We start from the raw sequence: 15,634 nt of genomic DNA on the forward strand, positions 1-15,634 counted from the left end.
TGACTGTTGGGAGAATATGTAAATATGGAACTTTTCGCCTTTAAAAAAAAGCCAAGCTTCTAGTCAAATGGGTGGTTGCTCTAGAAACTGAACAGGATATTTTCTGCAGTTGTGTACCATTCTTAACTTTTTAAAGATACTATCTTACTATACCTGAAATTTCTAGAGGAGGTATGCCACCCAAGTGGATGCTTTTTAGATTATTGTTGACCCTTGAGCAATGTGGGGTTAAGGCCCCTACTGGCTTATTTACAGTTGGCCCCCTGTATTCCTCCCTATCTGGGGATTCAATTGACAGATCATGTAGTTCTGTAGTATTTACTATTGAAAAAAATCCACATATAAGTGAACCTACAGAGTTCAAACCCGTGTTGTTCCAAGGGTCAGTGGTACTCACTTCCTTACAGGGTTTGCTTTGTTTTGAATTTTCTTTTTATAGACAGTTTTATAAATGAAACTTTAAAGAATGTCACTAAATTAATAATTTAAATACTGTTCCTCTTCTCCAACATTATATGTATATAGACTGGTTGGAGTTTTGTTTTATGTTTCCCAAACCAAAGTTCGAACTGGGAACATAGATGAAAACTGATAACAATTAAAACTTAATTGGCATGTCATATGTAACTGAGAATAAACACCTGTTTTTTCCCCTCAGATGAGCTTTAAGATGGCTAAATTTTAAAAACATATCCTGACCATAATCTCTGGTTTATCAATTTTGTCAAAAAGGTAAAGTTGCAAAACAAACTTGAAACAGACTCATATAAAGAGAACAAACTTGTGGTTGCCTGAACAGGGATGAGGGAAATAGTTATGGGAGATTGAGGTACAATCTTCCAGTTATTTTAAAATAAGTTATGGGGATGTAGTACAGCATGGGGAATATAGTCAATAATATCGTAATCACTCTGTATGGTGACAGGTGGCAACTAGACTTATCATGGTGATTTTATAATGTATATAAATATATAAATATGTGGTACTCCTGAAGCTCATATTTTAAGTCAATTATATGTCAATCAAAAAATAAGTAAAAAGACAATTTTTTGGATGGATTTGACTAAAAAAAAGTTATGATTAAATATGCATGTAATGTGCATTCATAATGCCTGGCTTATAAAGTCTCAATATACAGTAACAAAAAAACACACAAAAAACCCCCACAATAGGATGATGATGTTAACCACAATGACTGGTTCTGTCTGAAGCCTTTCAGAGCTCTATTGTAGAAAGATCACTGAACTGGGAGTAAGAAACCTTGGTTTTAGTCCTGGTTTTGCCACTAACTAGCTTGGTCATCGGAGAAGGCAATGGCACCCCACTCCAGTACTCTTGCCTGGAAAATCTCATGGATGGAGGAGCCTGGTAAGCTGCAGACCATGGGGTCGCTAAGAGTTGGAAACCACTGAGCGACTTGACTTTCACTTTTGACTTTCATGCATTGGAGAAGGAAATGGCAACCCACTCCAGTACTCTTGCCTGGGGAATCCCAGGGACAGGGGAGCCTGGTGGGCGGCCGTCTATGGGGTCGCACAGAGTCAGACACAACTAAAGCGACTTAGCAGCAGCAGCGGCAGCAGCTTTGGTCATATTGAGCAAGTTGCTTCACCTCTGAGCACTGTTGGTCTTAGTGGGTGTTTTAGATTACATTTAGCACTATGCTAAAGCCCTTATGTGGATTATCTCCTTTAGCCGTCATTCCAATCTCCAAGCTGGGTTCTTTCATAAACTTAGTTGTCCAGGATTACCAACCAGTATTCATAAGCAGCAGTGGCAGGATGCAAACCCAGGTGTTAAAACCTGTTGTTTTAACCATTGAGCCACACTGGCTCAAGTGAGAATGGGTGGTGGATTTTCCTCTGTGCTTTTTGGTATTTTCCAGATTTTCTACAGTTGATATCTCTTTGATATTTATAAAGAAAAAAAGGGAAGGGGGAAAGCAGAAAAAAAGTTTGCTTAATTTTTTTTTTTTAACTTAGAATTCAAAAGAAATGAGTAAGAACGTTTTTCATTTGGGAAGGCTATAAAGTCTTCTAGTTTGGGGATTGTTGGTGGCCTTGAGACCCTGGAATACTCATCGATGGGTTTCTGAGGTTCTGAGATCTTTCTGAAATTGCAGTTTGGTGTAAGTGTGCATTTTTCTTGAAAAAGGTTCTATGGTCAAAATTCTTAGTCATTGCAAATCATAGGAAAGGTTGACAGCTTGATATGCAGACTCTTGCTTGATTTTATAAAGATAAGAAAGTAAACAGATATGGTTAGGATATCTATTTCCAAAATTTAGTCATCTTAAAGCTCATCTGAAGGGAAAAAATAGGAGCTTGTTAGTTATGTCAATTAAGTTTTACTACTTTCTATGTGTGTGGTATATGGCAGTGTGCATTACCAAATAAGAGTTTTTTGAAACTGCTATGAGTAAAAATTTGTGTGATTGGAAAACAAATGAGCATTACTGAAACGTGTTTGTTTTTAAATTTTAATGGGTTAACTATCTCCCCTGGACACTTAATTTGTTGAGCAAAATTTTTTTGGTTGATGTAAATCATGTTTTCCTTTGTGAAATTATAATTCTAAATGAATAAGGGGCACACAAGTGAACTTTGGTAATCACATTTCTTTTGTGTCAGCTTCTGCAGTACTTTTGTTACTTGTCATTGAAAGAATTCAGGAGCCCATTTTTAAAAATTTATTTTTCAGCTCTATTAAGATATAATTGTCGAATAGTCATTGTATTTAAGGTGTTCAGTGCGATGTTTTGGTATATGTAAACATTGTGAAATGATCCCCTTAATCATGTTAGTTAACTTCTCCATCCACCTCATTTGTTTTGGGCGTGTGTGGTAAGATCTACTATCTTAGCAGAATTCATGGAACCGTGCTATACATTAGGTCTCCTGAACTTATCATTCTTATAACTGAAAGTCTGTACCTTTTGATCAATATTCCCCCCATTTCTCCTACCCCTTTAGCCCCTGGCAACTATCATTTTACTTTGTTTCTATGAGCTCAACTTTTTTAGATTCCACATATAAGTGAGATTATGTAGCATTCGTTTTTCTGTGACTTAATTCACTTAGCATAGTATCTTTCACATTCATCCATATTATCCTAAGTGGCAGGGTTTCCTTTTTTTTAAAGGCTGAATATTCCATTTGTGTGTGTTTGTGCACGTGTATCACATCTTCTTTATCCACTCATCCACTGATGGACACTTAGATTGTTCCCATATCTTGGCTATTGTGAATAACGCTGCAGTGAGCAACGCAGTGAAGATACCTCTTTAGGATTCTGATTTACTTTCTTTTGGACAAACACCCAGAAGTGCGATTGCTGGATCATATATGGTAGGTTTTTTGTGTGTGTTTTGAGGCGCTGCCATGTGTTTTCCATAATGGTGGGCCAATTTACAGCCCCATCAACAGTGCACAGGAGGAACTCATTTACTTTTAACAACTTAGTATATATCCTGTAATCACAGAACTGACTTTGAAGTCAAAACTTAAAACCAGGTGTTACTTAGGGAGTACTTAGTAGGATAAAAATACTGTTAGAAATGATATCTGCTGTAACTTTACAAAAGCACCTTTATGGGAGTAGAGCATTTCCTCACTAAATACATGGGTTCTTCTGATAGGAATTTTTTATTTCAAAAATATTCTAGAGGTTAGGAAAAAAAATAAGGCAAGCTGCCCTTTTTTTTTTTTTAGCCTCTTCCTCCATATCTACTCTTGATAAATTTAGAAGAAAATTCTATCACCACTTTTTTTTTTTTCCAAATTTTATTGCAAAACAGAAAAATAAAAGGATGGTGGAATCAGGATGAGTTTGTATTTCTTCTGAAGTCTGGTATCTACTTGATTTCTGAAGTTATTTAGAGAAACACATGAAGAATCAACATGGAAATGCTAATTTAAGCCATGTTTGCAATTTTGCAGTACAGCATGTCGTGTTCACTAGACTTCAGATCCAGTGTTGGGAAAAGATCATAAGTGATGAGGTATTCATAAGTCTCCCAATAAAGACACATTTAATGTTACTACTAAGATTCATGGATGGGATGTAATTAAGAATATGTTCCCTATATATGTACTTAATGATGTTAGTAATAACAGCTTACCTAATAGTCATAGCCTATTTATTAGTAAATGACCTGTCGGACTACTGACTTGATTCACAAGAAAATTCACCAGTTTGGAAATGAGGCCTATGCTCACTGTAATACTCCTGTTTAATCAATGAAGTTAGAAACCTGATTGAGATATAGGTTGATTTCTTCTATTTCTAAAGCAATTTTATTTTAAATCTTTTTGATTAATGGAATGCTATGATTTAGAATTTCTAATCTCCTTAGAATCAGGACAGCTATAGCATTAACATTCTTGTCTTACTGATGAAATGATTATAAATCTGGGCAGTCAGACTGATTGCTATGTTTCAGACTTTGGAAGCTGTGGTTTGTGTTTCCCCTGCTTCCTACAGCCTTGTCAAGGTCATCCTACTAGGAATACTAACCTCTTTCTTTCTTTCTCTGGAACTGTAAATAGGGAGCTGAAAGCTTGATGCCAGAGCAGGGATTTAGAATCCAAAACAGTAGAAGTGGAGAACAGTTCTGAGAAGCCTTAACAATGGGAATAACAAGACAATAAATCCAGGATTGAGCTAAGTAATAATTGAAACCAGTTAGGATTAAAGAAAGCAAGCATGAATTTTTAGGTAGTACTAAATTTCCTAAAATCTTGTCTCATTATTTTAAATGCCATAAACATTGGAAATACTAGAATGCATAATTTTTTCCAATTTTTTAATTTGTAAAATATACATAAAATCTACTATCTTAACTAAGAAGTGTACAGCTCAGAGGTATTAAGTACATTCATCTTATTTTGCAACCATCACCACTCTACATCTCCAGAACTCGTTTCATCTCGCAAAACTTACATCTATATACCCATTAAACAATAATTCCCCATTCTCCCCCATCCCCAACACCCTGGAAACCACCATTCGGCTTTCTGTCTCTATGAATTCGACTTCTCTAGATACCTCACGTGAGTGGAATCATAGAGTAATTTGTCTTTTTGTGGCTGGCTTATTTCACTTGGTGTAACGTCCTCAGGGCTCATCCCTGTTGTGGCATGTGTCAGCATTTCTTAACTTTTTAAGGCTGAATGGTATTCTGTTGTATGTACATACCACATTGTGCTTATCCATTCTTCCCTTGACAGACACTTGGATGCTTCTGCATTTTAGCTATTGTGAACGATACTGCCATGAACATGGGTGTACAGATCTCTTCAAGACCTGCTTTCAATTCTGGGGGTGCGGGGGTATATACCCAGAAGTGGAATTGCTGGGTCATATGGTAATTCTATTTTTAATTTTTTGAGGAGCCACCACACTGTTTTCCACAGTGGCTATACCATTTTACATTCCTATCAACAGTGCACAAGAGTTCCAAATAGAATGCATACTGTTTTAACAGAAAAAGTGTTGTTGTTTTTTCCCAGTAGAGTGGAGTGATTGGTTGAATTTCTCATATCAGTTGCCCTGAAAATCCTGAGTATGATCGTGTACCTAGTGGCAGCTCCCTGAACTGTAGACATGGTGTCTAGGAGAAACAAACTGTTCTTTACTAGTAGTTCCTTCTAAAGAATAAAAACATCCTCCCTTTTTAAATATCAAAATAATTGAAAAACACCCTCTTTTGATAATAATTGATGGGGAAAGTAGTGACTGAGAGTTATTACACATTCATTGCTTTAAAAAAAGATACAGTAATCACTACAGTAGCTACCTACACTTGAAAGTACGCTAAACATTCATTTTACATAGTCCCTCACCTAGATGTGTGGACTTCAGGCTACAGCCTGAGGCTTGTAAGCTAAGTGATATGGTTTAGAAATCCGAACTCTTAGGGAGCTGAAAAAGCTTGAAATCTGTTCACTGCTTGTATCTGGCATAAAACAGTGATGCTCAATACATATCTGTTGACGAAAAATGAATGAATAGTCTCTGAGGCTTCTTGCAGGATACTCCTTGCTATTTTTGGGTTAGCTAATTTCTAAGAAGTACCAAACCTTCGGGCTTTCAGAGTTCTGTTTTCAGTAGTTTTTTCCTGAAGGATGTTCTGTTTCCTGTAATGTTGTTTCTTTCTCTTTCTCTTTCTTTTCTTCTACATTCTTAATAGTTTATATAGGTTTGTAGTGTTAGATAATGTGGCTTTTGAAGATCTCTATATATTTATCATTTAATAAAGTGTTCAATGTATTTTCCAAACTTTGAATCAGTGATTTTTAATCGCTCCTTTTTTTTTTACTTGAGGCGTTTTATTTATTTGTTGATATTTTATTTTAAAAGACTAGCCAGTATTCCAGACTTAGAACAAACTTCTGGTCTCCAGGAAGTAAGAATGAGGGGAGGAGATAGTTAGGGAGTTTGGGATGGACATGTACACACTGCTATATTTTAAATGGATAACCAACAAGGTCCTACAGTGTAGCATAGGGAACTCTGCTCAATGTTAGGTGGCAGCCTGGATGGGAGGGCAGTTTGGAGGAAAATGGATAAATCTATACGTATGGCTGAGTCTCTTTGCTGTCCACCTGAAACTATCACAATATTGTTAATCAGCTATACTTTAATACAAAACAAAGTTTAAAAAAAAAGCCAGTTTCCTTGGTGTTCTGGTCTCAGGTGATCTTTTCATGTAGTAACAGCACCATCTTGCGGACCGTAAGGGTATTACTAGTGTACACTTTCAAGTTCTGACTTGTTTGCGGATGTGCAGATCTTTCATTTTAACACCTGAGGCATAAACGTGGTGCTAGCTACTAGATGCTTCCAATGAGTAGAATGACATGTAATCACATATTGAGTCTGAGGTTTCCTACCCATGAATAATGTGTTACTTTTTCTAAAACCACACAGTTATGACTTCAGGGATAGAGCAGTTTACTGAGTCCTGGATTTAAATAATGTCTCCATTTTTTTGGGCTTCCGTGGTTAACTCAGCTGGTAAAAAATCAGCCTGCAATGCAGGAGACCCTGGTTTAATCCCTGGTTTGGGAAGATCCCCTGGATCCGGGCATGGCAACCCACTCCAGTATTATGGCCTGGAGAATCCCCATGGACAGAGGAGCCTGGTGGGCTACAGTCCATGAGTTTGCAAAGAGTTGGATACAACTGAGCAAATAAGCACAGCATAGCACCATTCTTTGTGATTTTTTATGTTGTATAGAGTGGGTGTCATAAGGCTTGGAGCAGAAACTGAGGAATACTGTAGTCTCCCTTAGTTTGACCAACAACTTAAAAAAGTGACAGAAGTTTTAGCCTCGAATATAAATCTGTGTAACTTTCTGCTTAGCCACAATAGCAGCAAGGTAATGACTGTCTGGAAACCTTTGGCTTACTTCCTGTACTGATCATATCAGTCCCTGTTTTTTGATGCAAAGTAGCAAAGAAGTAATTCTAATAAGTGTGTCACTAAGTGATTTTCATTTTAAATCATTGTTTAAAATATGCATTTTTATAAAAATAATGGCAGATTTGGCATCATGTGTGCCCTTTTATAGAAGTTTTAAACTGAAAAATGCATTTAAAATTTTATTCCTTGGTAAAAACTAATTTTATGACCATTTAAAGCATAGTTTTATTTAGAGACTCTTTCAAGTTGATACTTGACTCTGGTATACAAAGGAGGTAACGAAGTGATTTTTCTTTAATTGGGTTTTTAGATAGTAAGCATTTTTTTAGATAAGTAAGATTTTTTTGTAATATAGCATTCAATTTCAAATAGTAAATTTAAGGCTGTAAACTGATTACAGTAGAACTGCCATAGGTTAAAACATTTTTGGAGCATAGTATTTTATCTTCATAGTATTTTATATACAGAATATACATAATATTATATACCGAATATACATAGTATTTTATATACAGAATACAATAAAATACTTCATAGTATTTTATATACAGAAGAGCCATACAAAAAAGATCTTCATGACCCAGATAACCACAATGATGTGATCACTTACCTAGAGCCAGACATCCTGGAATGCAAAGTCAAGTGGGCCTTAGGAGGCATCACTACAAACAAAGCTAGTGGAGGTGATGAATTCCAGTTGAGCTGTTTCAAATCCTAAAAGATGATGCTGTTAATGGGCTGCACTCAATATACCAGCAAATTTGGAAAACTCAGCAGTGGCCACAGGACTAGAAAAGGTCAGTTTTCATTCTAATCCCAAAGAAAGGCAATGCCAAAGAATGTTCAAACTACAGCACAGTTGCACTCATCTCACACACTAGCAAAGTAATGCTCAAAATTCTCCAAGACAGGCTTCAACAGTATATGAACTGTAACTTCCAGATGTTCAAGCTGGATTTAGAAAAGGCAGAGGAACCAGAGATCAAATTGCCAACATCTGTCGGATCATCAAAAAAGCAAGAGAGTTCCAGAAAAACATCTGCTTTATTGACTACACCAAAGCCTTTGACTGTGTGGATCACAATATACTGTGGAAAATTCTGAAAGAGATGGGAATACCAGACCACCTGACCTGCCTCCTGAGAAATCTGTATGCAGGTCAAGAAGCAACAGTTGGAACCAGACATGAAACAACAGACTGGTTCCAAATTGGGAAAGGAGTATGTCAAGGCTGTATATTGTCACCCTGCTTATTTAACTTATATATGCAGAGTATATCATGTAAAATGCCGGGCTGGATGAATCACAAACTGGAATCAAGATTGCCAGGAGAAATATCAGTAACCTCAGATATGCAGACGACCCCACCCTTATGGCAGAAAGCAAAGAACTAAAGAGCCTCTTGATTGAAAGAGGAGAGTGATAAAGTTTGCTTAAAGCTCAACATTCAGAAAACTAAGATCATGGCATCTGGTCCCATTACTTCATGGCAAATAGATGGGAAAACAATGGAAGCAGTGAGAGACTTTATTTTGGGGGGCTCCAAAATCACTGCAGATGGTGACTGCATCCCTGAAATTAAAAGATGCTTCCTCCTTGGAAGAAAAGCTATGACCAACCTAGAAAGCTTATTAAAAAGCAGACACATTACTTTGCCAACAAAGGACAAAGCTATGGTTTTTCCAGTAGTCATGTGAGAGTTGGACTGTAAAGAAGGCTGAGCACTGAAGAAGTGATGCTTTTGAACTGTGGTGTTGGAGAAGACTCTTGAGAGTCCCTTGGACTGCAAGGAGATCCAACCAGTCAATCCTACAGGAAGTCAGTCCTGAATATTCATTGGAAGGACTGATGCTGAAGCTGAAACTCCAATACTTTGGCCATCTGATGTCTAGAGCTGACTCATTTGAAAAGACCCTGATGCCGGGAAAGATTGAAGGCAAGAGGAGAAGGGGATGACAGAGGATGAGATGATTGGCTGGCATCACTGACTCGATGGACGTGAATTTGAGCAAGCTCCCAGATTTGGTGATGGACAGGGAAGCCTGAAGTGCTGCAGTCCATGGGGTCACAGAGAGTCAGACACAACTGAGCAACTGCACTGAAATGATTTTATCTGCATTGTCAAGCTTCTTGTCTTTTTGAGGAGTACCTGATTTTTTAAAATGGCTTCGCTTGTGGCTCAGCTGGTAAAGAATCTGCTTGTAGTGTGGGAGTCCTGGGTTTGATCCCTGGGTTGGGAAGATCCCCTGGAGAAGGGAAAGGCTAACCATTCCAGTTCTTGCCTGAGGGACTCCATGGACAGTACAGTCCATGGAGTTGCAAAGAGTCGGACACGACTGAGCGTCTTTCAGTGATTTTTAAAAATGACAAGAAGTTTGACACTGAAGGTAAAATAACTATGTTCCAAAAATATTTTAACCATACCTGATTTTTAAAAGGGCTTCTGTGGTGGCTCAAATGGTGAAGAATCTGCCTGCAACGCAGGAGACCTGAGTTCTATCCCTGGGTTGGGAAAATCCCCTGGACAAGGGAATGGCAACACACTCCAGTATTCTTGCCTGGAGAATCCCATGGACAGAGCATCCTAATGAGCTACAGTCCATGGAGTCACAAAGAGTCGGACATGACTGAGCAACTAACATTTCACTTTTTATTTTATCTCCAGTGCCACACTTCTTGTCTTTTGAGGAGTACCTGATTTTTAAAATCAGCCAAATTGAGGCTTCCCTGGTGGCTCAGTGGTAAATAATCTGCCTGCCAATGCAGGAGACATGGGTTTGATTCATGGCCCAGGAGGATCCCACATGCTGTGGAGCAACTAAACCCGTGCACCACAGCTACTGAGCCTGTGCTCTAGAGCCCAGGAGCCACAATTACTGAGCCCATGTGCCGCAGCTACTGAAGCCCGTGTGCCTGGAGCCCGTGCTCTGCAAGAGAAGCCGCCACAATAAGAAGCCAGAGCACCACAACTAGAGAGTAGCTCCCACTCATTGCAGCTAGAGAAAAAGCCCATGCAGCAATGCAGACCCAGCACAGCCAAAAATAAATAAAATTATTTTTAAAAAACATAAAAACAGCAAAATTGGGAGAATAATGTGGGTAATCAAGCTGATTGATTTTTTTTGTTCTGATTTGGGGTTTGTCTTATAAACCGCCTCTGAGATAGAAGCTCCAAAAGCATTTTGAGTAATTGCACTGTCGCTGGAGGAAATGCATAGCTTTTGGAGATGGTTGCTTTGAAGATGGCCCTCTTCAGAGATACAAGTTCTGCTATGTTTAAAACAGTTTTCTTTATAGGAACATTCTTTCCATTCTATCCTTACATTTTATTAAGAAAAACTTAGTATGTTTATTGAAGTAAGAGGACAGATGAGCTCCAGTGACCATCTCCCCTTTTCTGTTTTTCAGGAAGTGTTTCACATGGTGGTTGAAGTACCACGCTGGTCGAATGCAAAAATGGAGGTATGTTTCACCTTTGCTAGTCAGATATAGGATATCAATTTTGATCTGGTCACACCGATTTGCTCAAGGGTTAAACAGCTAAAGTCCAAGGCTGTCGTCTTTCTAATCTCAGTCAGTTTTCCAGTTGTATCTCCCCTTGCCTGCCTGTCCTCCTTCTGTGCCCCAACTAAACTCAACCATTTACTATGTGCAGATATGCTACACTTTTCCCTTTCCCACGCCTTTGCTTCTGGCACTCCCCAAACCGAGAATCACCTTTTTCTCTTCTGTCTTCTCTTTAACTCCTTTGTTGACTCCTCCATGTACTCAACAGGCTTGCTTCAGTCAGCCCAGCCATAAAAATAATTTTACTGGAATTTCTGTCACATTGTATTAATTTATTCTGATAATACCTAATAAATTTGGCTTTTTGTTGTGGATATCCGTAACATTTGCTATCACTTAAGCTTTTTGACAGTAATAAAACTTCATATGTAATAGATAAATATTTGAATAATTCTAAATGCTTTAAAGGAAAGCTGAAGTTAGATATTTTTCTCAAATGTTAGGATTTATTCTAGCTAATTTTAATTTTTGCTTTCTGGAATTAGTAAATGTTCTTTTTCCCATCTTGTTCGTTCCTGTGTACCTCAAATAAATTTTCCACTTACAGGCTGATTATGATGAAACTTTTATTTTAAATTATGAAAGTGTTCGGGGGAAAAATACATCATGAAAGTGGAACTAGGGGATGCCTATTTCATAATTCCTTAAATCCCTATTTGAATAGTATTTCACATACAAATATACAATGATTTGAAATTTTTTATTTCAGATTGCTACAAAGGACCCTTTAAACCCAATTAAACAAGATGTGAAGAAAGGAAAACTCCGTTATGTTGCAAATCTGTTTCCTTATAAAGGATATATCTGGAACTACGGTGCAATCCCTCAGGTCTGTCTCTGTGCAGTTGTAAGAAATGTACTTTTCAGCTTACAAAAATTTAACCTACTACTTAAAAAAAAGACAAACATCTACAAAAAATTTTTCCTATAGTAGGTTATAAAAACATTAGGGGGTAATTAACTCATTTTAATACTTCCTTAAATAACTTATTTTCAAGATAAACTAAAAGGTAATTATTTCACATTTGAAAGTTTGTTCATCTCTGAAATATCTATTTTTCTTAATATGGAGTGGTTATATACTACACAAATTCTTTCATTACAGAATGAGTAGCAGATCTATTGAGAAACTAGAGCTTAAAAGCACTGCTTTTTTTGCACCACCTAGAAGAGGCTACAAATCCTAAGTCTGCCACTTTCTAGATTATCTAACTTGCTTCTGCTTCTTCCTCCTTGAGATGGTAGTATTCCCCCCTGAAATATTCCTAGTGCGTAGCTCATGTGGTTGTTTGAGGAATCAAGCACTTAGAACCTGGCACATGTAAGTTCTCACAGCTGTTGACTTTTATCTCTATCATCCAGATTTCTTCTTCTTTGTGGTAAAGTAATAATGGAGTTCTGTTTTCCTAAACAGTCACCCCTTTGAGGTGAGGGGATATCTGCATTGCTTACCAATTTATCCCTAGCACAATAGCAATCTGTAAAGGCTCTTATTTCATATTTGAATAAAGAATCACTAGAATTCAGTATACATTACTGAATGTATACTGAATTCTGGTTTGATTAAACCAACGCTATGACACTTAAGATTTCTAAATATTCAGTTTATTTTCTTCCTGCTGATAGTTTGTTTTTATTAACCATTAAGTCTACTAAGTGGAATCTACTGTGAAACAACCTATAAGTTACTAAAACATAGGGCAAACCCATCTAGCTTGTGAAGTGAAAGTTGCTCAGCTGTGTCCGACTCTTTGCGACCCCATGGACTATACAGTCCATGGAATTCTCCAGGCCAGAATCCTGGAGTGGGTAGCTGTTCCCTTCTCCAGAGGATCTTCCCAACCAAGGGAGTGAACCCAGGTCTCCCGCATTACGGGTGGATTCTTTACCAGCTGAGCCACAAGGGAAGCCCCATCTAGCTTGTGAGGTAATCACCAAGTCTGATTACAGCACTTCACCTTGTGCTTCAGTTGATTTACTGTTTAGCCTTGAAACGTCATCCCTCTGGGAAAACATTGCTGAAATACTTCACTCTTCTGTAGGTCAAATTTGGTTTTGTTGGGTTTGGTCTCCTTTTCCCCATCACTTTTATCTCCCTGCCTTTACTCCAGCTGAGTAAGCAAACAAATCCAAGAAACATGTTCTGGGTTGGGAGGGAAAAGAAGCAAAGCAGCAGCTGCACTTCAGACTGAACTTCCTGACAAGCACAGCCCATCCTTTCCCCTGCGCCGTGCTCTGTGAGGACTCTGTCTCACAGTTTAGCAGGAAAGAAACCCAGCCATTTAAATTTTCAGCAAATCCTGATTAAACTTCTCATTCTTGATCCTGACCAGTGATGACATTTTTGCCATCAGCACATGTCATTTCCATCTTGATATTACCACCTACCTGTCTCTGCTTGGAGACATCTTTTAAAGAAAGTCTAGTTAATAGAGTAAGTACTAAGAGTTCACCAAAGCAGTTTTCTTTGAATCCACTTTTTTAAGTGAACATCTGGGTCTACATTTGTGTTTGCATATTGGCTCAGTTATTAGATAGTTGGGTTTTTTCTGTTTAAAATAGGATCATTATCCATTTTAAAGTTTAAACTTAGTTTAGCATTATGTGCTTAACAGGAGCCCAGCATTTAATTAAGGTTATTGTGGTAGTTAAGGTATGAATGAAGGATTCATTTTAATGAGAAATAAATAGCCGAAGATTCCTATTTTTGCAGAAAGATCATGGGATGTTATCTTTTAGTGCCAACGTGATCCACTTTTGTCATTAACACATATAGGAATAATACACTCTTAAGTTTTATTTTTATTTTTTTTAGACTTGGGAAGACCCAGGACACAATGACAAACACACTGGCTGTTGTGGTGACAATGACCCAATTGATGTGTGTGAAATTGGAAGCAAGGTAATAGAATCTGAAATATTTTCTTTAGTGTTGAGAGCAATGAAATCTACAAAGTTCTTACTTTAAAAAACATTGTAAATAAAATATATGAATACCAGTGAAGTAATGATGTCTCTTTGGGTGATAAAGGCTTCCATTCCATTCTAAGCATTTGTACATTATAATTTGTAATTTAAACCTAGCCTAGGAAAAGATGCATATTATATGCATGTGTGTGGAAGAACTGGACATGTTCTGCATTGCTTTAAAAGGCAGATGAGGAGTCAGTGGATGAAGGGTACCAGGAGGCAACAAGGCAAACCCTGCCTCAGGATTTGGAGTGACTAGTGAATTGGCCCCATGGGGGTTAAATAACCCCATGTGTTGGGGGTTTATGCTAGGGATTCCTCGATCAAGTAGAGTTGCTCTAAGGTTCTAACTATGGTTATTTTCCTTTTTTTTTTAATGGTTATTTTCTTTATGATCTTTCCCAGCCTCAAGAAAAGAGTAAGCAACTGAAAAGAAAGTTGTCATTCAGTTGCTTAAGTCATAAAGTTCAGGCTTATTGTATGACTTGCCTAACTCAGTGACTTCTGTAAAATAAAAGGTAAAGAGGGTGCATTAAAATAGGTGTTTGAAACAAACTCTGGAGCACTTATTCTTCAGCACAAGCAATGACAGTTTAAAAAACATGAATCACCCTCAACTCTGATAGGATTAATGGACATTTACTTGTTTAGGTTTTTAAAAATTGCTTACAGGAACCATCTTAAGTTTGTAGAAATTTGGCGTCTTCCTCATTTCCTATTATCCACCAAGTAAAACTTTTCCTCCAAAGTTTGACTCTGTAGTTTTGACCTAGCTGTGGTTTTTGACTCTCAGGTGTGTGCACGAGGGGAAATTATCAGAGTGAAAGTTCTGGGCATTCTGGCTATGATTGATGAAGGGGAAACCGACTGGAAAGTCATTGCCATTAATGTGGAAGATCCTGATGCAGCCAATTATAATGGTAAGAAAATATGTAGGGTCTGAACCTTAACCCAGTACCAGACTTAACCTGTAATGACAGAGTCGTTAAGCCCATGCCTTCAAACTGTTCAAGGGTGGAGGAGCAAAACATTTGACAAAGCATGGTGGTTTCTGCTACTGACCTCTGGTTAACTAAGTAAGCTTTCTCCTTCATGCCAGGAAAGAAGAAATCTGGTAGTTTGTCTTTCCTGTTTTCTTCTTTCCTTTCCCACATGCTAGCACTTACCTGCTCTATTTTTTTTTTAATGAGATATACATGCCACATGTCATAAAATTCACCATTTTAAAGTTTCCAATTCCATGGGTTTGATACATGCACTAGTTTGCTAACCATCACCACTATCTGATTCTAGATCATTTTTACCATTCCAACAGAAAATCCCACATGCATTAACAGTCACTCCCTATGCCCCCTTCCCTCAGGCCCTGGCAACCACCTACATATTGCCTCTCTTTATGGATCTGCTTGATCTGAACATTTCACATAAATGGGATCACATGATATCTGACTTCTTTCACTTAGCATACTGTTTTCAGGTTTCATCTACATTGTAATGTGTATCAGTACTTTATCCCCCCCCTTTTCTGGTGGGAAAATTAACATAGCATAAAATTCACTATCTTGACTATTTTAAAGTGTAGAATTCAGTGGCATTTAGTACATTCACAATGTTGTGCAATCATTACCACTTACCTCATTTCAGAGCATTCTCATCACCCCGAAGGGAAAC

At 37.7% G+C, this 15,634-nt stretch overlaps 1 protein-coding gene across 2 annotated transcripts in view; it reads left to right on the top strand.

Annotated features, from left to right (window-relative positions):
* The window catches only part of PPA1 (inorganic pyrophosphatase 1), a 35,347-nt gene that overhangs the window by 5,703 nt on the left and 14,010 nt on the right, over positions 1 to 15,634 (top strand). For both annotated transcript variants that reach the window (XM_081573891.1, XM_081573890.1), the window contains exons 3-6: positions 10,835 to 10,888; positions 11,703 to 11,822; positions 13,809 to 13,895; positions 14,757 to 14,883. In XM_081573891.1, coding sequence (XP_081430017.1) covers positions 10,847 to 10,888; positions 11,703 to 11,822; positions 13,809 to 13,895; positions 14,757 to 14,883 — 376 coding nt within the window. In that variant the 5' untranslated portion in view covers positions 10,835 to 10,846. The remainder of the gene's footprint in view (positions 1 to 10,834; positions 10,889 to 11,702; positions 11,823 to 13,808; positions 13,896 to 14,756; positions 14,884 to 15,634) is intronic.

Source organism: Giraffa tippelskirchi, chromosome 2, assembly GCF_054371585.1.
Source record: "Giraffa tippelskirchi isolate mGirTip1 chromosome 2, T2T-mGirTip1v1.2.pri, whole genome shotgun sequence".
In the NCBI taxonomy this organism is placed as follows: Eukaryota; Metazoa; Chordata; class Mammalia; order Artiodactyla; family Giraffidae; genus Giraffa; species Giraffa tippelskirchi.